The 18,491-nt window shown below is 37.0% G+C and overlaps 1 protein-coding gene across 1 annotated transcript; it reads left to right on the top strand.

Moving 5' to 3' along the window:
• Positions 1-7,133: 7,133 nt before the first annotated feature.
• LOC128990581 (motile sperm domain-containing protein 1-like) lies at positions 7,134-15,538 on the top strand. The gene is made up of 6 exons (XM_054413019.1): positions 7,134-7,307; positions 8,915-9,080; positions 10,936-11,099; positions 13,147-13,300; positions 14,408-14,551; positions 15,360-15,538. The coding sequence occupies exons 2-6, from the start codon at positions 8,945-8,947 to the stop codon at positions 15,392-15,394; spliced, it is 633 nt and encodes a 210-aa protein (XP_054268994.1). The 5' UTR covers positions 7,134-7,307; positions 8,915-8,944; the 3' UTR covers positions 15,395-15,538.
• Positions 15,539-18,491: the final 2,953 nt, after the last annotated feature.

Below are 18,491 nucleotides of genomic sequence, written 5' to 3'. Positions count from 1 at the left end.
AAAATAGTTATTAAAAACTGCAAATAAACACTCTGCATACTCTAAGATCTGATTTTCTGCTGTATAATGTGGTTTAAAAGGTTAAATTTAAGGCTTTACGAGACAAAAAATGTCATGCTCTTGAGTCTATACCATATTTGAGTGTGAAGAGGTTTATTTCACACCTATTTGTGTTATACTGTATTACATTTAAAATATGTCTAAAAACAATCATGTTAAAATCAAACTATTGATTTGGAACTCTACTCTAGTTAACCTATAAAAACATATACCTGATTAGTCTTACGTTTAAATCATCTTTATTTTCAATTTTGCCACGTTAATTAGCCTAAGTTGTAAAGCCAATTTTTCTTAGGGAGACGCTCCTCTTCATTCTTAATTTAATTAAATCATTTCCATACGAACAATCAATATTAAAAATATCTACAGTAAAGTTTACTATTGTTAAACTCGTGATCATATCTAGCATTTCAGTTGTTGACCAGCTTGCTGCAATATTATGACCTCTCTGGTTTCGACATGTTAGTTATTGGATCGCGGGACGTCGCAACAATGGGATCGTCCACGGATATTAGAACATAAACGGTATGCAGAAAAAAGAATGACGTCACTGGATTGAATCTAATACTAATAATCTCCACACGTGTTTTGGACGTTATTTGACTTGGCAGTTGCATTAAAATAATATTACAAACATGTTAATTTTTGGCTCATTGGCTCATTGGTTTGTTTATGATCCACATCTTTTCTATTTTATAATCCGTGGGATCGGCAAACATCGCGTCCATTCCGGTTGCGCATCGTCAAAAACTACAGAAAGTCCTTGGGGTTTTCTCAATACTCTCTCAGCATTATTGTATAATCTTTTGCTGTAAAATATTCTACAGTTTTGAACAGTCGTAATTATCCCAGTGCTTAATAAAACACCCCGGTGTATTAAATAACCAATGCTAAAACGTATTCTTCGTGGAGCAAAAATTTAAAGTTTATGACAGCTAGCCTGGCCACTGGACAGATTTACACGCGGGTTGTACCAAAAGGTTATCGGTCCTATATGTGCAGGTTTTATTTGTATTTTTCAGAATATTTATATGTCGATTGGGTCAAAATGGAAATTTAGCTTTTCTTATGGAGTTTCCAATTACATTTTTTATTTACAGCGTGGGGTTAAAATAGGGAAGTTTGCACAATAGGCCTACTTTTGGTCGAGTTCTCGACCACGGGGCGACAGTATGTATTAAGTAAGACAGTAAGATACTTTGCAATTGGTGTAGATATTTTCAGCTAAATTTAAATTCAGGGTGAGTGTAGTATGGGGCAGACTATCGTAGCTTTGTTACTGACTAAGATACACACTTTCTAAGGCCAGAGAAATTTTAAATGACCAATAATCAAGAACTGCTGTGTCCAGTTTCGGACTGTTATGAAACCTCTGAATTAACAACTTGTCCTTTTTTAAATTCCAAAAATAGTAAATTTAAAATTCTCATCTTATTCTTATGGAGAATAAGTAAACTGTTATAGTTTGCTTGTTTATTAACATATTTTGCCCAAATTTGGAAAATGTTTTTATTTTTTACTAACTATTAACATTTTACATAAAAAACACTTTTACCCTCCCTGTTGCAGCAAACGTATGTGTTAAACTGATTCTATTTAAATAGGAAATAAATGTGATATTTTTAAGGAGACATTTTAGTGTAACTCCAATCAGGCAAATGGAAATTCGCAGTCTGCAGGTTTGCTGCGGCGGGGGTATTTTAGATCTCTTCGTAAGGACTGTAAACACTCATGGTTTGTGAATCATATTACGAATAACAATTTAAATAGTTACTCAGCAGTTTAACAGCTATGTAATGTCCAACTTTTGCTACAATTATACTTGGTTCTCGCAGGAAAGTAGTGGAAGCGCGTCGACATATATACAGCGTCGTTTGGTTCGGTTGACCGGAGGACCGATGCTGCTAGGTGTCGAAAGAGATTAACTTCTCTACCTGTCTTTATAATATAACTGGAACTTTGGTATGTCTATCAAATAGAACCGGGTTCATACTTACACCTCAGTAGCGGAATTTGTTCTCCTTTTTACCAATTTACCATGTATATTTTAGACCTTAAAATAGTAGATAATTTAAATTTAGTAGCTTAAAGTGAAGCATTATTTTACGCTTAATGAATATGAAGAAAATAATGTACATTTAAAATGCTTGTGTTATTGTTATGGAGGATAAATACACCGTTGTATATTCTTGTTCATTATATCAAATGCCACAAATTTGTTTATTTCATAATAAACTATGAACATTTTAATAAACACACTTGATTACTATTCCTGTAGCAGCAATCCTACAGTAAGTAACCTACTTTAGGAATGCAATTAATGCTATTTAAATCAGAAATAAATTCGACAATTTTAGGGAATTATTTTAGCGAAACCATTGTGAAACCCAACTAGGTAAATAGACATTCATAGTCTTCAGGTTTGCTGCGGCGGGGGTATTGTAGTGTCAGTCGATGTTTTGCGATTACAGTGCAGGGACAATCTAAATTCCTAATCTTATAGACGGTACAATCTATAAGTATAAAAGAGGATGTTTGTATATATATATATACAAGCTGCTATACCCGTGCTTTGCAACGGGGAGAAAATGTGATCTAGAGAGCTATTGAAGTAGTGCTGATGCGTGTTTTAAAATACAACAACTCTATGATTTAGTTTGAAAATATAAACTGATATAAAGTGTAAACCTACTTACTTTCAAACACCTACTTTTAATGTTAATATAGATCCAAAAGAATATGACAACATACCTTATTGTAGCAATAGCATCAATTGCTTTATATTGATGCTTCATGAATGACATGTTTGACCATAATTCTTCAATTTTGGTCAAGCCTTTTTACATGTAGCTTACTATATAAATTACAAATTGAAACTTTGAGCAATACTTAACAAAACGTATACAACCTTTCTTTAAAACCAAACATAACCCTCCTAAAACTACATAAAGCACCACAAACAAATTTTTCGAGTAAATAAACAAACACCACTTCATTGTACTGACCAGCTGTTTCATTAACTAAATTGAATTAAATCATTTAATCTTTGGAAGCAGGCCAGGCGTAGCCCTTTGGAAATCAGCCTGTGGCAAATCAATACTTTTCGGCAAATCTACACACTCCAAGCTTCATTTTTATGTGCCATATGTCTATATTTTTATTTGGTAAAGGGCCTTAACCGTTTACATAAAATTTGATTGTATCACTTTAATAATATAATAGATTTGGCAGTGATAAACTCAGACACCGCTGAACCGATTGCCACGAAACTTGGTACATACGTGTAGAATTTCATGGAATAGGTTTATACACCATCAATTTCGCGATCCGTCCAATCGGCTCCGCCCCAGTGGCTCTGGAGTTTCCCATGTTAACCTTATGAGAAATGGAATTAATGAATTTTAACAGCTGTTTCAATTAAACAAGTTGGTTCTGTTCTATGATGTTCAATAGCATTAAAGTTACAAGGATTACCAACAGGGTGCAGCACTATTCTTTCGTTTACATTTATGACAACAGCTAATTTGCAACCAAAAGGTGAGTGAGCATAGCGAACGAACTTCAACCTGGAGGCGAGTTAGCGTAGTGAACGAGCTAAATTGAAGGCAAGTGAGCGTAGCGAACGAGCTAACCTGAAGGCAAGTGAGCGCAGCGAACGAGCTCCAACCTGAAGGCAAATGAGCGCAGCGAACGAGCTCCAACCTAAAGGTGAGTGGGCGTAGCGAACGAGCTCCAACCTAAAGGTGAGTGAGCGTAGCGAACGAACTTCAACCAGGACGTGATTGAGCTTACAGCTATAGTATAAGTTACGATCATGCAAACATATTAGGCTATACAGCATAACACCCTGTTAGAAGAGCCATATTCAACGTCCTTTTGTACAACGTATCACATACGTACGTAGTTTGTAACATTGTGCATTTACAAACTAAGACCATAATCTCAAAATAGTGCTAGATAAAGATAAGTATACACTACCAGTCATTGTTATTTAGAAATATAACTCTCGACATACAGTACATTCCCTCATTTATAACTGCACTCAGAAGCCCAGCAATTTCGGTAGTACCATATCTATCTTAGTACGGTACTGCAGAATTCACGAACGTGCCTTTTTTCTACCTTTTTTCAAATATCAATCCCAGACCACTTCCAAACATTGTTGGTTAGTAGGCCTACTTCATTTTGACAAGGTGGTAATTTCCGGCCGCCATCTTGGATTCGCCATATTGAATGCAAAATATTTTTTCCAAATGTGAAGGTGGGGCTTTGACCCATTATTCCGAACTAGATTTTTATCCTCATTACAATGCCACTAACCGTTTAAAAAATCTTGATCCATTCCAAATTTATAAGAGCTTTTATAACTTTATTTTTAGCTCATTTTAACATTGTGCATTTACAAACTAAGACCATAATCTCAAAATAGTGCTAGATAAAGATAAGTATACACTACCAGTCATTGTTAACCTATTTTCACTTGGTTATGACGGATGTATTTTTTCGGCCGCCATCTTGGATCCACCATTTTGAATTGTGATATATTATTTTAAATGTTAAGAGGGTGTTGTGACGCATCATTTCTAATTATTTTATTAAGCTAAACTCAACCCAATCCATTTGTTGTTATCAAGTTTTCTTTTTGTTAAACATGTCAACATTCAAATATATTTCGTGAAATTCCTACTTCCGTTGGCTTTTAAAATGTTAAAGTGTGTGGGAACGGTAGTTGTTCGGCAGACCTGCGCATGTGCAAGTTGCGGGCACATGTAGGCCCAAAAGACAAGATTTGTGTCCACCGACTGTGCGACAAAACATTTGTACCCATTTGAAATGGAAACGGCCAGCAGGTAGGCCTACATCAAGACATCTAAATTTATACATAACAAACATAAATAAATTTGTCTTGATGTAGGCCTACCTGCTGGCCGTTTCCATTTCAAATGGGTACAAATGTTTTGTCGCACAGTCGGTGGACACAAATTTGTGCCGGACACTTGTGCCAGGCTGTTTCCATTCCTACAAATTCGAAGATTTGTGCCAGGCACACGGCGGGCACATGTGCCTGGCACAAATTTGTAGGAATGGAAATGTAGCTTAAGCTTGGAAATAGGTTAGCAACACAAAGATACTACGACTACGATAAGCTGTTGCAGTGTTTCCCACTGAGATTGGGCAACGTAACTTTCCGCAGTGTGAGGGCAACGGTTTGTAGGCACTTATGCAAACCAATCCCTGTCTCTGAGCACGGACGGTATGGTTATCTTGAGTGTGGGGGGTTCTTCCCGGAACCTCAATTGAGTCAAGGGTGTCGCCACCTCTGGTGGATAGGTTCATCCGGGTGGGTTCCACTTCTATACCTGCCTCCTTTTGGGAAACCCTGATGGCCTGGCAGTGATGTCGGGTCTGACGGGCAAACGAAGTAGATCGGGTGCTGGGTCCGAGCCCGCCAGGGGTATCTGGGGATCTATCGCTCTGGTTATCTCTGGTTTCCCAGCAATGGGTAAGGCCTCGATCGGGTAGTGGTGTAAATGGGAGGTTAGCGTGCTGACGGTCCCCTTCCTCCTGGCTATTGATGGCGGGTTCTGCCTGTCAGGGATTAGATTGGTCCCGAGTGTTGCTTGCACTAAATGCGTCGGGGCGCTCTACTATGGACCTCTAGGTCCCGACCTAGTGGAACCCAGGTGGAGTGACGCTTAAACAAGCAGCCGGAATCCCTGGTTAGGATTGAGGGGCAACCCTCCTTCCGAAGGGTCTGCTTCGGCAGCCGGCGAGCCTGATGACCTTAAGTCATCCGCCCATGATGTGCTAAAGGTTGATGCGTAAGCTTCGGCCTACATCATAGGGCCCGGGTAAGTCTCACGATAGGTACCGGGATGCAGTCAGGGGGCTTCGGCTCTCATGACAAATAATGTAATGTAATGTAGTGTTTCCCACTTTGTTCAACGCTAGGATGTATTATCTATGATGATAAAACATAGTCTTTAACCTAACCTAAAACAAAACGTGCTAGCAAGACTATACAGTATTTCTATGCTTTATATTTTTTTTCCTTTTTTTGTCCTATGACGCTAGGCACGAGCCCGGAACTGTTTTTCATATTACTTCAGGCTAGACCTAGGGATTACAGCATTACACTTAGATAAAAACCATTGGTGATTTGGCGGGATTTAAACCCGGGACCCCAAGAACCGGAGTCCCGCGCTCTAACCACTAGACCAGCTCGCTCCCCCTCTATGCTTTATAATAACTGTAGGTATAATGTGTCACCAACTCTCACCAGCATTGTGTACCACGAGTGCAAATTGCATTTGCTGCACTCGAGAAACTTTCCACACTCGCCTACGGCACGGCACTGGTAGAACGGCAGCAAAGTACAACCTTCGGGGCCTCACCCACCTCGCCCACTATAGTTACAAAAATAACTATAGCTCATCCATAGATAAAATATACTCCCTTCATCGATGGTGCAAGGCTCCACTAAAAAAACAGGCCATGCTGCAGGATCCATGACGTCACATTAGTTGACAGATTCATTGATTGATTCACTGCCAGTGCCATATGTTTTAGGTAAATAAGCTGGCCGTTTGTCAGGTTTTAATGGTAAGATTTTAGTACCTAAAACTATCCACCACTGTGACGTAGTGTTGCACTGCCCGCGCTAAATCATGGCCTGTTTTTATAGTGGGACCTTGGATGGTGTGGTGGGTGGCAAGAAATTACCACAAGTCGAGAAGTACAAACCTCCTGATATTCAATATAGCTCAGTGTTATCACCGCTGTGAGTGATTCCAAACATTTCAAACACAAAATAAATTGCCTCAGCGGTTTCATTTACTGTAAAACGATCTATGACGTCTATAGGCTACAAATACGACCATAGTCAAACAATAATAAATTACATACGTACATTATTGTTTTGTTTTAACTGATCTACTCTTTCACTGTGTGATTTAGTACCTAATCTAGCCGTTACTGTGTTAGTAGCGCTTACGTCGCAGTTGCCAGGCGACCAATGAGAATGAAGTCAGCTCAGCTGTTTTTCGTACGTCAAGAAGAGACAAGACGTCAGCTGGGAAGCAAAACAAAGGATGCTGTGGCTGCCTGAAGTTGTTGTCGTCGTCGATGTTGCTGTCTAATTTGGACAAAGTAAACAAGTTTTCCTGTTTCTAATTTTACAAATTATAAGTTGGAAATTCGTAGTACTTATATGTTTATGTAGGCTATCAATACTTTTAATGTCAAAGGTAAGTTTTTAAGCTTCGATAATGTAGAATTAAAATACAATCGCATAAATATCATTAGTATTCAAGGACAAAGATCATAGTTATTTGACAAGTAAATTATCAATTTATTTGTTTATATTGAACATGAACTGTGCTATATGCATCAGTACCTAATTATTTTTTATTCTTTTTGTGCATATCTGGTGTTTTGAGAACTAAGTTTTAGGCTAACTTCCGGCTTTAATTATAGGAGGCTAAAACACAATATTTGTGTCCACTCACTCTCACACAGGTAGTGTTTTGCATAATTAATGAATGATAACTAGGCCCATAACCTGATATTGGTAGTCTACTAAGTACAAATTTAATCGGAGTGCTATTATAATCATGAACAGTTCTTTAGCAGAAGGCTAAATTATTGTTGTAGGTTTTTTTAAAAACCAACCAAAGATTATGTCTCAAAATTTTGATAGCCTATTCGACTCCGTTCGATATAGAAAGTCTGGGCTTTGTTAACCTAGTGTTTAATCAATATTACTCATTCAGTTGTTTGTGCCAACAGATATGGAAGTGTACCCTTTGGTTAGCAATTGAATTGGTTCTATAATCTGAATAAAGTTTCTCTCAACCTCCTAACCTTCCGGTAGGTGGCCTAAGTAATTTTATTGTGCAGTCATTGGTCCAAAGCCTGGTCTTGATAAATAGCATAAGTTATTTACCCTGTAAAAAATGCACACTTTAAAAACTTCTTAAATGTTTACCTCACGAATATTTACCCTGTAATGGTTCTTTCCTGTTAAGGGGAACATTCATTATTATCAATGATATCTTTTTGATATATCGATATTTTTGTTTTCCTTTGCGATCCATATTCCATCTGTTTTATTATCTTCAAACGCAATTTAAAGACAGACAGACAACAAATACAGACATAGCAAATATGTCTAAGTTATAGCCTACCTGGTTCAATAACCGAGTTACCTATTGAGTTATAGCTTGTATTTGAGAATAGGATTAAGAACTAATCATGTTTAGGCAAAAATAATACCCTATTGGATTAAGAAATGAAACTATCCTAAACTAACCTAACATGAATAACCATTTTGCTGTAGGCTAAGTTGCTGTTTCAAAATTCCGTTTAATAACAGAAAAGGCATATGGAGAATAGGTTATCACCCGGAATTTTTGAATGTTGGCAAGTTTGGTTAGTTAGGATAGTTTAGAGCAGTTTAATTTCAATACAATATTTTTAACTTCCTTGCGTCCCCAACAAACCTAAAACTCTTGTGCCCCCTGGGCCCAAGCCCATTTATCAAAGCGGCCCTGAGTCTAGGCTTTGTGAATTAAGTGTAATTTTTGGTAGTGTAGCTTAACATACTTGCATTGTTGTTGAGCCAAGTTGTGCTATATTAATGAATGAAATTGATTAAAATTAACTTAATCCTCTACTTAATGCACCAAAGATAAAATGTGGTAGGCCCAGTAAGAAGTCTTGCACAGCTCTATGTTAAAAATCTAACTTAAAATGATGAACGATTACTTTTATAGAATCTAAGTAGTTTGTATCTAAACTTTTTCCCTTGTCCCCCATAGGCTGTAAGTTGGTGACGAAATCGTATGTTTTTTAGGTTTTCAAGTTCTAGAGGCAGTTGAATGGAATGCAGTCTAGTGGAGATGGCAGGGTCCCAGTGTTTGTATTTCCTAATACAATTACATTTTATTTGGAGGATCAGACTACGCATAAACAAATCCTAACATTGTACAACCCGTACGATTTTGCCGTACGGTTTAAAGGTATGTAAATACAACTCTTTGAGCTCCAAAGGTCAATGTATTGAATAGTAAAATAACCAAACTTTAACTTATAAACTAGTTTTTGAGTTGGCCAAGACTTGGTTCAATGAGCCTCAACTGCAAAAAACCCAACAGATTGTGTGTATTGTCAGTCGTACAAACGCTGATGTTTTCATAGAGGAGTTGCCGGGATTCACCATAGATCCAATGATTACCTGGAGTGGACAATGTCTGTACAAAGCTCTCTCGTGTCGTCCATCTGCTCTGCAGACATAAACCCCTGTTGACGATGTGTTACCTGATCACTGCCTAACATTGCTTATTTCATTCCCACCTCTTCATATGGACCCTTTCTTTGGGTTCGCTGCAAGATGTGAGGATATTCTTCTCTTTCAAATAAAGGCCCTTTGGATCATTTCATCAGCGGGTTACAGTGATCACTGTAGGCCAGAAGTCTAAAAATTCTCACCATCTTCTGCCAGTATTTACTGTTTAGTGTCTGTTATGTGAAAGATAATATGGGCCAGCTCACAACAAGGGAATTCCACCACTCCCACAACCTTCCTAAAGCTAGGGTTTCCAAGATCACGCTGGGCGGACAGCGTGAGTGGACAAGCGTGATTATGTAATCAAGTTTAAAATGACGCCGTGCTTTTATATGAGTGCGATTTCCAAGTGCGAGCGATCACGCCGGACATGAGTTTTCCCGCCATCTGTCCGGCGTGAGTCCAAGTCATTTCTGGCGTGCACGCCGAGCGGACAAGTGTAGAACTCTGTGAGGATTCTTGTAAAAATGTAAAAAACCCGTGAATGTCCGAATTCTTGCAAACCACTCTCTCACCGAGCTTGATCGGACATCTGCCGGACAAAAATTAGCGCCAACGGACTTCACGACGCCGGACAGATCACGCTGGCGTGATCTTGGAAACCCTAGCTTAACAGGCACAATCTTCACATACCCTACTGCAGGCTGACCAAAACACAAAACTGTTTCCGGATTAGGGTTCTGAAGATGTACAATGATCTCCCCCAAAGATTTAAGACTTGTAAACCGTCTGCTTTCCAAAAAATAGTCAAATCCTAGCTTATCGTCCCACCTGAACTCAGTCGATGAACATTTTGATGCGTTGCACCGAGTATAGGCTCATTACAATCTTGCCTTAAACATATTCAATAGTGTAGGCCTACATTTATAGTTTCTATCCTTAAAATAACAATAATAATTGAATTTCACCGACTATCAAGAAATTCTGGTCAACGACGTTGTAGCAGGTATTAAAGGTATCTATAAGATTTTAACCCAACGAAACAAGCTGAGAGTCGTTACAGCTAATGTCAGGGTACGGTACAGTCAATCTACAGACAGTACACTGATAAGTTACTCTCCAACTTAAGGGTCAAGTATAGATTAACCACAATCAAGATTTTTTGTTAATGTGATAGGCCTAACCACTTTTAATCAGGAGATAGACCATTAGGTCTGATCAACTGCCAAGCTGAGGTTTTGTCTCCTAGAAAGGAGATAGCTCTGAAAGTTGAGGTTTTGAATCCCGTTCAGCTAGGTCTGGCGTTCTGATGAAATAACCTGTTTGTGGCATTGCTTGGTGGGAGAGGTCCACTTCAATAAAACCATGTATATGTTTTTGACTGTGATCCCAGTGGAAACGTCTACTCCATTCCTGTGAAAATGGAGGAGGTTTTCATTGGATGAGGAGGAAAATTATCAAAATAGGAATAAATAAATCAATGAAAACACATCAAAACACTTCAACTGTTATGCTTGGTGCCCTTGACCGTTTTGTTGCAAAGTCAAATTTATGGTGCTTTTAGTATCCAAGTTGTTGGTTTTTTCCAGTTCTAAGCACAAGCCCTAGAAAGTTCACAGTAGTTGATCCAGAGGGTTCTATCAGACCAAAGTGCTGCATCGACATTGTGATTCGCCATGCAGCTGTCAACCTGGTCAACTGTCAAATTGTCGACAAATTTCGTATACAGATGTACGACTTCTCTACAAAACAGGTAAGGATGTAAAACTGAGTTGCAGCTGCATTCAGAATCTTGATATATACAATAAAAGTAACATTAATGTTCATTTTTGGCCTTTTCACCTATTAAACATCATGTAGATTATGTTTTATTTGTATGATGCCGACACACTAGGGTGACAATTTTGGTGAATACAAGCATTAACCCTTCCCGGACGGGCGACTTTTATGGCCTTTTTTTTGCCCGGTGATTTTTTTAGAAGGCAGCCTGGAAGTGGCGAGCAACCCCTCCTAGTCTGCCCTATTTCGTGACTCTGCCTAATTTTGAAAAATGATACTTTTTGCAAAAGTAATATTCGTAAAGTTGTTCACTTAATGTTGTTTGAATTCTTAAGCCCTGTAAAAATGTTCATCACCTATTATATTGAGAACATGTTGGCTGACTCTAATTCGTCCATTAAATAGATATAATTTTGTATTGTTAAATGAAGTTTCCTATTAAAAATTTCATTTCGATTATCAGCAAGTTTGTTTTTCTTTACCTCAAGTTGGTAAATACTTAAAATGCTTGTTTTATGTGGTAAGGGAAATTGCCAAGTACTTGGGGGGGAGGGGGGTTGAATAGAGTGGGCATAAAATGGGGGGAACTGCTCCTCTGGCTTTGGGGGGATGGGCACCTCAGTATCTATTCACTTAATTATAGTTCTGATGACTCTATGTCATGTAACTACGTGTACATATAATGGAATAAAGGTATTTTGATTGATTGATTGGCACTGTTATTATGTAACCGCTTATGTGAAGAAAAAGTAGTTTTCATGAGAAAATCTCAGTTACCAACTCATTTTAAAAATATACTAGTATAAACAGTGGTTTTTGCTCCGTTTCAGTAACCTTTGATTTGATAGGGTTGTAAACAATGCCAACTGTTTTCTATTCATTGAAACCTTGACCTAGTTTACATTGAGAAACGTATCGAAGTTGATAAATAGCAAAAAGAACATGTTAAGTGGTTTTGGTGAATTCCTTAGTGATAATATTAAAAATTTTTATCCAAGAGATAATTGGTAACAAATATTTTATCTAATTTTTACTGGAATTAACATTGTATATTTCCTTCTATTAACTTATACTTGATTAAGCTGCCAATGCAATCATATTTACTAGTAAACACGTTACTCAGAATCGAGCAATTGCAAAGAATTAAAGTAGTTATTTAAAAACAAATAAAAGTCATCATAATTTCCGATGAGTTTAAAAGACTTAGAATAGAAGAATAGAAAAATAAATAACAGCAATTAAATTATACAGCTGATCAACATGTAAACAATTATGTTCTTCATAAGGATAACATGGGAACTTTAACAGCCACTGGGGCAGAGCCCAAGGGACTTTTTCAAAAACGTAAGGTCAGTTTGCAAATCTACGCGACACGCTCTTCCCAATGCGATGTCAATGGATCAAATCAGTTAAGAAATGGCGATACTATAGGTGAAACCCATCGAAATTGACGGATACTTTCAAGGCTTACACTCATTAACTGCGATAAATAGAATTAAATTATCAAAACTTTAACATTTAACTTTGTTTAATAAGTAATAAATAGGTTTTAAAAATAATAATGACTATTGCACAAGTTATAAAATATGGTTTGATATTCAATGAATGAAATATTTCGAGTGCATCATCGGAGTTATTATTACTATGTTAACTGGTTTCATCTCCTTTTTGAAGATCAATAAGATAGTATTAAAATCTTGTGGAAGGAACTTTTGTGGTAAACACTTACGCAGATTAAATCAATTAAATCATTCCCACATTTCTACATAAAAATGGGCGGAACATTTCTGTTGCCTAACTCATATTCCAATTGATTAACAGTTTTTGTGATGTTTGCGGTTATCCTGGATTTTGTTTCAATAAGGTGCGGTCAGAATGGGTTGTACTGTATTGTAAGATATTTTACTCAAGATTTCATAAATAAACTAAAGTTTAAGTTGTTGCACTATTAGAAAAATCCTCTCCCATCACATGCACGAGTTAAGTTTTAACACAATCTTAACTTATCGTATGTTTATCAGCTGATAGGTCGCCGTGATGTCACTGCCACTCTGGTGACTGGTGAACCTGACAAGTCAATACCTGACAAGGAGTTTGAGTGTCTGGCAGCTCCCCCCTCCACTCCCTCCCAGCCGCAGCGACAGTATAGCCTCGGTCACCGATCTGAGAGACCTGGTAAGTGTTATTCAGGTTACAAAGTTATCCAGGATAACTAGAAATGGAACTTGCTGTACTGTTGGGAAGGCAGCAAATTGAACCGACATATTAGAATTTATCAGTTTAGCCTATACCAAAAACCTTAACTTCTGGCTTCCGGAATTTTAAAATTTCTACAAAAACCCTTTGTTATCTGCCTGGTATTAAAAAAATCCTCCTCTAGTTTTGCACAATTCAAATTTTAGATGCCAGTCAATCTGTGTACAGTAGACTCCCTCTTATCCGGACACCTTTTAACATCTGTTTAACCGGACTAAACTCGCCGGAAATGACATCTCTTTGACCGGACAATTTTTATCAGCACATTGGTTTAACCGGACTAGATCGGCAGGAAGTGAGCGGTACTGAAACGACGTTCGTGGGAAAGATTTTAGACCAGTGATTAGGTGTCTAAATACAATGCTCTCCTAAATTTAAGTCAAATATTACAGTAAACAGTCCCCAGTTTTAACGAGTTTTTGGAGACATCAGCTTAACCGGAAAACCTGTTATCCGGACTGGCCTCGGTCCGGAGGATTCCGGATAACAAGGAGTCTACTGTAGTTGAAATTTCACTACTAATCATATAATGTAGTCAATGTTTTGTCCTTTGATGGCTTTTTATGATGCATTGCAGTTCCAATAATATTTTAGAGTTTCAGTGACCGTGTGTCTGTGATTTAGCTTTGTGGAGCAGGGATATTACTTTTGTTTTATTTCAGTCTTTTATGCAAATGCATTATACCGAAGGTTTTTTTTTTATGTCTCTGGTGCTAGTAGAAACTTTTCAATACATAAAATGTGTAAAAGATCTCTTTTACACGACTTAATCCAAGCTGCTTAGCCGTAGACTAACTACTGATCCTCCAGTGAAGTCTATATAAACACCATATATCATCACATTCATAAACAAACTTCAGATTTGATAACTAGGCAAAAAATCTACTTACAGTATTCTTAATAGTAAAACAACATTGTCCTCCTTACGAAGTAATGCTTTCTTGCTCTACTTGACAATTAATGAAGAAGTTGAAATTTAAAACTGTTATTATACCTTGGTGATTGTAACTTATCCTGTTTATAAAGCATCTGCAGGTCCCAACCAATGGTTTCTGTCAGCTGTTGCGCTAGTCTGCATCGCAGTTCTGTGTCTGCCGCTAGAAGGGGAGAAGAGTGCAATCTCATGGCCAGTCACTGTCAATGTCAAACTGGTTGTCTCCTACGTTCTAGGTAAATTCTGCTGATTAAGCAAGAAAAATGTCTATACAATACTCTTTGTTAAATCCTTTGATATTGGAAAGACCGTTTTTAGGTAGTATTAATCATTGTACCAACTGAACTGTCTGCGTTTATTACACAGCAGCACGTGTAAATTTTGAATTGGCTGTCCTTGCCATTTAAAAACAAAACAATTTGAAAGCTGCCATGATGGCTGCTGACCTGATGTGCAGGAATACGCCATCAGTGGTACTAAACACAGGAGCGGCGTTAACAGTTGATGTCAAAACAATTTGATCATTTTTGTCAACAATGTGGCCACCAGTGGTCAACTAAGTGAAGGATCACGTTTAAAAGAAAACCTTTCCTAGTAATGAATCTTGGACCTGTTCATTTTAATGTGATTTTTTTAGAAAATTTGAGACTAATTGACTTTAGTCTCTTGTTAATTTTAGGATTGTTTACTGTCAACCCTGGAATTTATACAATTGAAAAGTCTGGTTATTGACAATTAAAATCATTAGTTTCTTTAGTTAACATTTCAATCAGGTCTGTTGTTTGTGTGTGTTTAAAAAGTAGCAATCACAATTTGTAGGCCTACCAAGTGTTTTTAAGTTTCGATGATTCCCCATACATGAAGTTGTTCCAACGATTCCAATATAGTTTTTCTTTCCATGAGAAATTTTGTGATCCTATGCACCTAGAGTATGCACGGAATACTGCAACTTTTGATACTAGTACTACTTCACAAATTCACTAACAAATGGTCCTCATATGTGACCCAATAACTTAGTTTGTACTCTGGTTTGTCATGTTTCAGGACTGGTCACCATGGTGATATTCAGGCCAGCCTAACCTCCATGTACAAAGCCTTGTAATGTACATAACCGCCTTCTGCTGTGTAATACGCTGCTCGCTCAAGCTAGGATCTCTCACCGCTCGTCTTCTGTGTACAGTTTTATTTTATATTAAATATGTTTATAACTGTGATGTTTTAAATGGTGGTATTTAATCTCCTTTATTCGATCTTTTTGTGTTTCTGTTTGTGCCTAAGCCTCTAGAATTTTAAATAAAAGAATCACAAACACTTTTGTTAGGCCTAAATGTAGCAGTTATGTATAGAAAGATAAAGTTCAGCTAGCTTCTTAATTGAGAAAAGTACAGGGGCTCAATACAAATTAAAATAAATCTATTGATCCATCTATACTAATATAAAATTGAGGTGGTGTCTGTCTGTCTGTGCAGCTACCACGACTAAAATACTAAACCGACACGATTACTAGAAAAATACCGGTATGGATCATAAACATAAACAAATGACGTTTTTGGCCCGAAAATAAACATTATTTAACATTGCTTAAATGGAACTGGCAAATCATATGTTCAATGCTATTAGTATAGGATTCGGGCCAACAACGTCATTTTGTTTATGTTTATGATCCATACCGGTATTTTTCTAGTAATCGTGCTAAACCGATACAAAATGAAGCACAAAGATTGTCCACATATCTAGGAATCTCATAGGCCTATTCACTTCCCAGAAGTTCCCAGAGTTCCTCGTGGGCTGCGCCTCTTCGACGTCTTAAGTTTTGATGCGAGGTTTTCAAAGGTAATAATTAATAATTTGTATTCATGGAAGCATGAAAAATTCACAATGTTTACCTTTGCTTTGACATTTTAATGTAAACAAGGGTACTGACAAAATCTTATTTCAGACAGCTGATCCAAACAAATTAAACACTTTTCTCCTTGGTTTAAACCACGATTACTACTTAAATACCGGTATGGATCATAAACATAAACAAATGACGTTGTTGGCCCGAATCCTATACTAATATCATTGAACATATGTTTTGGCAGTTCCGTTTAAGCAATGTTAAATAATGTTTATTTTCGTGCCAAAAACGTCATTTGTTTATGTTTATGATCCATACCGGTATTTTTCTAGTAATCGTGGTTTAAACCTAGAAAATGAAACAATAACTGTCCAAGTTAAGTCCAGGGAGTTCAGCAGTAAGTTCTTCTTCATTTTTCAAGACTGCTGGTTAACTATAAGTCTTTCTTCAGAAGATCGGCTTTGATATGTTGCTCTTGCTAGGCATGAAAACAATCTTTCTGGTAAGCAGTTTGATATAGCTGTGCTGCTGTGCTTGCAAACAGAATGCTACATCTACATTTGGACAAACTGATTGAAGATCTCTAATTTCAAAAGCCTTAGTGGAGGGATTTTGTTAGGTTTTTCACTTGGACATTTGGCTTAAAGTTCGGGTTTAATATAATTTTTGTTCTCATCTTTAGATGGGGTTTTCTTTATTTTTCAAGTCTTGTCTTGACACTTTAAATATAGGATTTAAGGTGTACAAGCTCATCTAAAGAAGCTATCTTCAACATCTGATAAGTGATGGGATTGATCACCAGCTTCTCTTAGCTTATGTCCACAAGCTAAGATCCATATGCTTGGCAAAACATGGCATTCCTGTGGTATGCCAGGCCCCCAACTCACTGGATATGGCACCGTGTGACTTCTGGCTGTTCCCTACATTGAAGATGAAGATGCCGGTGCCGCTTAAAGGGACCCCTATTCAGAGCAGAATTGAGATAATGCATAATGGGACAGCTTCCTCTGAATTCTATTAAGAAGGAAGAGTTCCAGGCTTGTTTACAAAAGTGGCAGGAGTGCTGGAATAAGAGTGTGAAGTCCCAAGGGGACTATTTTAAAAGAGATAACATGTTATAACAAATAATTGATCGATAAATACGGTAATTATTTTCCTGAACAAGGTCGGATACTTTTTAAACATTCCTTGTATCTATTCTAAGAGGGATCTCATTAATTAAAGAAATACTTAGTTTTCATTAGTTGTTTTAGCGAATTTCCCTATAGGGAAGTAGCTATTACCGTAGGTCTCATGGTAAGACTTAGGCCCGGGACCGATTTACTTTTTCATTTTAATGTCCCCAGAGGCCAAAAACACCATTTGTTCAAATTTTTATATATGTATATATATATATATAGATTTATATATATATATATGTGTCCGTGAACACGATAACTTGAGTAATTTTTATCCGATTTTGAAAAAATTTGGTTTGAAGGTGTAAGGCGGGATAAACTTGTATGAGTTCGCGATCCAGCATGATCGGACCATGGGAACAGGGTTTTATGGGGGGTTTTATGGGGTAAAAATTGGTTTTTCTCACTTCTTACCCTCAAAACACAAAATTTCCCAATTTTTCTCTAAACCTTCTTAAAGAGCTTAAAAAAACAAACAATTCAGTATATCAAAGTGTTTTTGTACGGTTATTGGTTACGGAGAACACGAAAAAAAAAATGGTAAATTTAAAATTCCCTGTTATTCTTATGGAGAATATTGTAAAATGTTGTCGTTTGCTTGTTTATGGATATATTTTGATCAAACTTGGCAAATTTATTTATTTTATAGTAGGCTATCAATATTTTACTAAAAACACACTACTTTATTAGTTTCCTTGTAGCAGCAAACCTAGGTACTTGTTAAACCTAATGTTATTTAAATAGATCAATTGAAAATCAATTCGGCCAAATGGAAATTCGCTTAGACGGCAGGTTTGCTGCGGCGGGGGTATTATTTTACTTTGCATTGGATTGGGGATACAATTGACTTTCGATGGTAATTCCTCACCCTATTTTAAAATATGCAGCATGTTTTGATGTTCAAATTATTATTTTTTTTATATTAGATTAAATCTCTAATTTGTCTCCAGTTGATCCATAATGGTGACAGATAAATAAGGCATAGGTATATCTTCCAACATAAGGAGTGAAACAATTTTATTTTATCAGCTATTAAAGTAATAAAGTAGGAAATTGTATCACTTTTCAATATTTTTCTTTTAGTCTCTAAAATTTTTTTAACTTATGTCATAAAATCATATGGTAAATGTTAATTACTGTCTTAAATATATTCAAAAT

This window comes from Macrosteles quadrilineatus, unplaced genomic scaffold (assembly GCF_028750875.1).
Source record: "Macrosteles quadrilineatus isolate MER2022 unplaced genomic scaffold, UCM_ALF_1.0 Scaffold_3__2_contigs__length_128488019, whole genome shotgun sequence".
NCBI lineage: Eukaryota > Metazoa > Arthropoda > Insecta > Hemiptera > Cicadellidae > Macrosteles > Macrosteles quadrilineatus.
Note: the sequence above shows the minus strand (reverse complement) of the source record. Positions and strands in the feature narration are given on the sequence as shown.

Coding starts and splice junctions, on each gene's coding strand:
- LOC128990581 (XM_054413019.1), top strand. CDS start 8,945: ATGCAGTCTAGTGGAGATGGCAGGGTCCCAGTGTTTGTATTTCCTAAT. Junction 11,100..13,146: donor ACGACTTCTCTACAAAACAG/GTAAGGATGTAA, acceptor TATGTTTATCAG/CTGATAGGTCGCCGTGATGT. Junction 13,301..14,407: donor TCACCGATCTGAGAGACCTG/GTAAGTGTTATT, acceptor CTGTTTATAAAG/CATCTGCAGGTCCCAACCAA.